Below are 6,000 nucleotides of genomic sequence, written 5' to 3'. Positions count from 1 at the left end.
GGAGAGCGATTAGGATGGAGAAAGGATAAGATGGAGATATAGTCAGAGGATGGGACGAGGGTCAGAACTAGGAGAGCAATCAGGATGGAGGAAGGATAAGATGGAAATATAGTCAGGACAGGGCGAGGGTCAGAACTAGGAGAGCGATCAGGATGGAGGAAGGATAAGATGGAGATATAGTCAGGACAGGGCGAGGGTCAGAACTAGGAGAGCGATCAGGATGGAGAAAGGATAAGATGGAGATATAGTCAGAGGATGGGGCGAGGGTCAGAATTAGGAGAGCGATCAGGATAAAGAATAAGATAGAGATATAGTCAGAGGATGGGACGAGGGTCAGAACTAGGAGAGCAATCAGGATGGAGGAAGGATAAGATGGAAATATAGTCAGGACAGGGCGAGGGTCAGAACTAGGAGAGCGATCAGGATGGAGAAAGGATAAGATGGAGATATAGTCAGAGGATGGGGCGAGGGTCAGAATTAGGAGAGCGATCAGGATAAAGAATAAGATAGAGATATAGTCAGAGGATGGGACGAGGGTCAGAACTAGGAGTATGATGATATATTACTAAGTAAAGAATACACCTTAATACAGATTAGATAAAGTTTCTTTTAAATAGGTCCCTAGACTGTTGTGTTCAAGGAGCGTCCAGTTGTCATGGCAACATAGTAGAGCCGGAAATGGAGAGGCTGAGACATCCCTAAGGATTGTGCTCTTTATGTGGCTCTCATAGAGGTTATTTATGGATTTTACAAGAGTCATAACACATACTCTGATCATCGATGTGTGGGGTCATAAATGGATGCTGAGTGTCAGAGGACTGCAATGTGTGGTCAGGATGGGACCAAGACCAAATGTTTACTGTTTTGTGACATCATTAATATTAGAGTTTTGTGAGTGCAGAGCTGGTAATAATCCTCTATATTTCTAATCACAGGAGCCATGGAGCTGTCCACCATCCTCGCTCTTTCGCTCATCGCTCTCCTCACGGTCTATATTTTCCTCTCCTGGGCCAGACAGCATGGACACCACTCACTGCCTCCCGGGCCGACCCCCATTCCTCTGCTGGGGACCCCCAAGTACATGGATTTAAGTGCAGCTCCCAAGACATATTCAGAGGTGAGTGTCCACACGGAGACATAGTTCAGTGTCTGCTGGGTAATGTAGGCATTGAGTGTTCGGTTGTCCATACTTCATGGCCGTAGAGGTTGAGGTGGGTACATTCTTGGACTCATCTTCTTCCACCCTGATCACACAGAGCTGCTGGACTGTCTCCTTCACTGGAAATTAGAGAGAAGCAAAAAGATATGATGCAAATTGAATTTGTGTCAGATATTTGGGAATTCACTGGACTTAGAGAATTCAAACAATTTAAAAAATATTGCTGCCTCCATTTCATGCAATGCAGAAGATTGTATTGACTTGTAGAAAGCTCGCGTGACCTCGGCTGTGGCCGGGCTTCCCCGTAATGTCTTGCATCTATCACATATTATATAACGCAGTCAATCGGTATGAAATATCATAGTCTGTATAAAAGCCGAGGCAGGGAATCGAGCAGAAATTAACCAAGAGAGGACATCACAGCTTAGCCATAGAAATAAGGGGAGAAAGAAAAAATTATAGGACTGCATTCCCACCTTACAGACGCATTGGTTTCTTTTGCCACAATCATGGCAAAAATGTGTCGTTTTTGAATTTTGAGTATCTCTGGAAAAATGTTATGGTCCTACCATCATGGTGGTAAAAAGTCCTGATGTGTGAATGTGACGCCCTGGACCCCAGGGGTCACAGAATAACATCACATATACACACACCCCCTGCCCTGGTCAGGAACACCAGTGAAACAAAACCCTTGTTGCCTGCCTCCAGGGTCTGATGTCCACACCAGGTGGGGCGGAGCCAGGCAGTTGGCCCCACCCATCGAGGAGTTCACAGGCCTGGAGGTGGGAAAAGCAGTTAGTTGAGTTGTGGAGGTTGAAGTGGAGAGGTGGAAGAGAGTGAAGGAGAGACTGTGTGTGTCTGGGTTGGAGCCCAGGCACCTTGAGCAAGGTCGGCAGACAATGGTGGCCGTCTGCAGGAGTTGGTGGAGGTCTGCGGAACCGTAGGACCGGGGTCGGGCGGTGGCCCGCTGGTACCGAACCGGGGAGTGGATTGAAGCCAAGCACCAAGGCAGGGTACTCAGGCCCCGACTAGGCTCGGAAGCCGCCGTAAAGGTCGAATTCTCTGATTGCGGTCTGGACCTCAGGGGTTCATTCCCAACCAAGTCCCGTCAGAAGGCAACAGCCCAACCCGTCCAGATAAGAGCCACCGCCAACGGCCAGAGATCCAAGGGCCAGCGCCTGCGGGCAAAACGGGCTCTCCCGACACGTACAAGCCGGGGAGCGGACTACCCGTGGGAATCCGTAGGGGTCAAACACTTACACATAGGTGCAGGGAACGACAGCCACCATCAACCCGTCCGGGGAGAGTGAAGACATCGCAGCCGACTGCGGGCCCCGTCCATCCAGCCGTTTGGTTTACCAGAGACTCTGTTCTTGTCTACCTGAGTGAGTACACCAGTGCCATCCGGCACCACGCTGCCCCCGCGTCCACGCTGCCTCCCCGCATCGGCACCTGCACCTATCCCCTCGTCACTACTCCCCAACCGGGGCCCCGGGACCAACAGCCCCTACCCACAGAGGGGTCAACACCTTCGCTGCTCTCCATCGCTCCCGGGATCCCCCGTTACCAGCAGCGGTGGTGCCCACTGTCACCACAACCCGTGGGTGGCGTCACAACCGACATCCCATCACCAACCAACCTAACCTCCCCTTTAAACTCGTGGGCGAGGAGGCGCTGCTCGAGCCGCCGGGTCCAGCTCCGTGCTCGAGCCACGAAGGAGCAGAAGCACCGGACCCGAGCACCAGCGAACCCCTCGGGCGAGCGGCATTCCCAACCCCGCCGCCCGCGACATAAACGCAGCCAAAAAAACGTGCGCAGGAGAGAAGATTGGTGTGTGGGGAGGAGACGAGGGTCAAACACGATTTTTAGGGCAATGAAAATGTTGCAGTAGTTTTGTCGCAATTCAAACTTTCTGAGAAAATTCTGTGAATCCGGTAAATTTGAGTTAAAGATTCATTTAATTGTAATAGAAATGTTTTATTACAGGAAGCCTCAAAACAAATGTCTGACTGTTCCCCACGGATGGCGTGTCATTCACTGTAGTGTTACTGTGACGTCCTGGGCAAGCCAGGGGTCACAGGTAATGACACCACCACACCCTACACCCCGGTTAGGTACACCTAAGCTAGTGTCGCGGGTGGAGGAGGGGATGCCGCGCTCTCCCACTGCTCGGGTCCGGCTGCCGCTGCTGTTGCGGCCTGCTGCTGCTCGGTGGCTCGAGCGATGGGCCGGATCCCGGGGACTCGAGCGGCGCTCCTCGCCCGTGAGTGAAAAGGGGATTGGTTTTTGGGGTTGTTTATTGTCCGTGATGCCACCCACGGTTGTGGTGATTGTGTTGACACCACCGCTGCTCCGTATGGGGATCCCGGGAGCGGTGACAGGGAGCAGCAAAGTTGTTGGTTCTCCCCTCCGTGGGTAGGGGGTAGTTGTCCCGGGGCCCAGTGATGAGGTGGGTGATGAGGAATGGCGGTGGGGTGCAGGGACGCGGGGGCAGCGCTGTGCCTCACGGCACTGTGGTACTCACTCAGCCTGAGACGGGGACACAGTTCTCGGTAAAACACACGGCTGGAAAGACGGTTCCCACGGACGGCTGCAGTTGCTTTTCCCCAGTAGTTGACGGTGACGGTCCCTTTTCCTGCACCTAAGATGATGATGGTAGCGATGGGTTCCCACCGGTAACCCGCTCCCCGACTTGGTTATGGGCCAGAGGAGCCCTACTTTGCCCGCAGGCGCTGGCCCTGAGAAACTGGTGCCTTGGCGGTGGCGGTGTCTCTCTCTAACGGTTGGACTGTTGCCTTCAATCGGGACTTGATTGTTGGGAGACCCAGAGGTCCCCTTCACTGACGGATTTGGCAAATTCACGGCGACTCCTAGCCTTGCTGGGATCCGAAAGGCCCCTGCCAATGGTGCTGACTGCTCTTCGTATACCGCTCCGGTAACGCCGGGCCACCACCCGTCCACGGTCCTTCCGGCAACCTCCAAGCAGCCTCTCCTGCAGACAGTCACCGTCGTCTGCTAACCTTGCTGTTCTCAGTCCGGGGCACACACCCGGACCAACTTCAGGCTTTCTCAACTGTCACTTTCACTGTCACTACTCTCACTTGCTCCTCTACCCACTTCGCTTCAACTCCTTTCACTTCCTCCTCCAAACTCTATCTGCCTGGTTTTCCCGCCTCCAGGGCTGTGAACTCCTCGGTGGGCGGAGCCAACCGCCTGGCCCACCCCCTGGTGTGGACATCAGCCCCTGGAGGAAGGCAACAAGGATTTTTGTGTAGCTTTGGTGTACCTGTCGCGGGCGGGGAGGAGGGTGTCAGCACACCGCGCTCACCCCTTCTGCTCGGGTCCGGCAGCTGCTCAGTGGTGGCTCGAGCGGTGGGCCGGATCCCGGGGTTTCTCGAGCGACACTCCTCGCCCGTGAGTGAAAGGGGGTAGTTGGGTGTGGGGATTGTTATAGTTCGTGACGCCACCCACGGTTGTGGTGATTTCACCACCGCTGCTCAATATGGGGATCCCGGGGATGGTGATGTGGAGCAGCCAGTTGTTGTGTCGCCCCTCCGTGGGTAGGGGTTGGTGATCCCGGGGCCCAGTGGGGTGCAGGGGCGCAGGGGCAGCGCTGTGCCTTGCGGCACTGAGGTACTCACTCAGCCAGTAAACACGACACAGTTCTCGGTAAACAAACGGCTGGTTGGACGGGTCCCTCGGACGGTTCACGGTGCTGCGGTTCCCTGCAGTTAGCGGTGACGGTCTCTTCCCTGCACCTTTGAAATGTCTGTTTGGTAGCGGTGGATTCCCACCGGTTACCCGCTCCCCGACTGCAATCTGTGCCGGAGGAGCTCCACACTTTGCCCGCAGGCGCCGGCCCTGGGAAACTGGTGCCTTGGCGGTGGCGGTGTTTCCCCGTTGTGGTTGGACCTTTGCCGTCAATCAGGACTTGCTTGTTGGGGGATCTACGTCCCCTTCACTAACGGATTTAGCAATTTACAGCGACTCCAAGCCTTGCTGGGATCCGAAAGCCCCTGCTCTGGTGCTGACTGCCCTTTGTATACTGCTCCAGACCCCCGGATACACACAGCCTCCGTGGCCCTTCCAGCAACCTCCAGACAGTCCCACTGCAGATCTTCACCACCGTCTGCTGACCTTGCTGACTCCGTCTGGGCACACAGCCACAGACTAACTTCAGGCTTTCTTTCTTTACTGCCACTTCACTTGCTTTCCTCCTTTACTGCTTTCTTCCTTCACTTTCACTTAGCTGTTTACTCTAACCCTGTCTAGACTACTCCTTCGCTCCTTCCACTTCCTCCTCCCTGACTAGACTTCACTCTTGCCCTGCCTGGGCTCAACTGCCTGGTTTCTTCCTGCCTCCAGAGTTGTGAGCTCCTCGGTGGGCGGAGCCAACCGCCTGGCCCACCCCCTGGTGTGCATCATCAACCTCTGGAGGAAGGCAACAAGGATTTGTGGGTTAGCTGATGTACCTGCTGGGAATGTGGGGTGCGTGTGTGTTGTTATCTGTGTCCCCTGGCTTGCCCAGGGCGACACATACCTATCTGGGGTGTAAGGTGTGGTGGTGTTATGACCTGTGACCCCTGGCTTGCCCAGGGCGTCACATTCCCCCTTAGCAAAATGCAGACCGTCCGCGGGCTGCCCGTCCAACACGGTTTTATTTTCTGAAAAGATATAAAAACACATGACATACAAATAAAATAACTTCATCCCACATCGGGAGGTTCTTTTCTTAAACGTTACATAACATTTCAACGGTTGCAGCTGCCGCTCTCTCCCACCCAAGTAACCTGGCCCTGATGCTGCCCCTAAAACCCAGGCAGCACCCCTTGACCGCAGTC

At 54.5% G+C, this 6,000-nt stretch overlaps 1 protein-coding gene across 1 annotated transcript in view; it reads left to right on the top strand.

Annotated features, from left to right (window-relative positions):
- Positions 1 to 680: 680 nt before the first annotated feature.
- Positions 681 to 6,000, top strand: part of LOC142316934 (cytochrome P450 2C3-like) — a 149,086-nt gene continuing 143,766 nt past the window's right edge. The window contains exons 1-2 of the mRNA XM_075352715.1: positions 681 to 733; positions 936 to 1,117. Coding sequence (XP_075208830.1) covers positions 941 to 1,117 — 177 coding nt within the window. The 5' untranslated portion in view covers positions 681 to 733; positions 936 to 940. The remainder of the gene's footprint in view (positions 734 to 935; positions 1,118 to 6,000) is intronic.

This window comes from Anomaloglossus baeobatrachus, chromosome 6 (assembly GCF_048569485.1).
Source record: "Anomaloglossus baeobatrachus isolate aAnoBae1 chromosome 6, aAnoBae1.hap1, whole genome shotgun sequence".
Taxonomy (NCBI): Eukaryota; Metazoa; Chordata; class Amphibia; order Anura; family Aromobatidae; genus Anomaloglossus; species Anomaloglossus baeobatrachus.
Note: the sequence above shows the minus strand (reverse complement) of the source record. Positions and strands in the feature narration are given on the sequence as shown.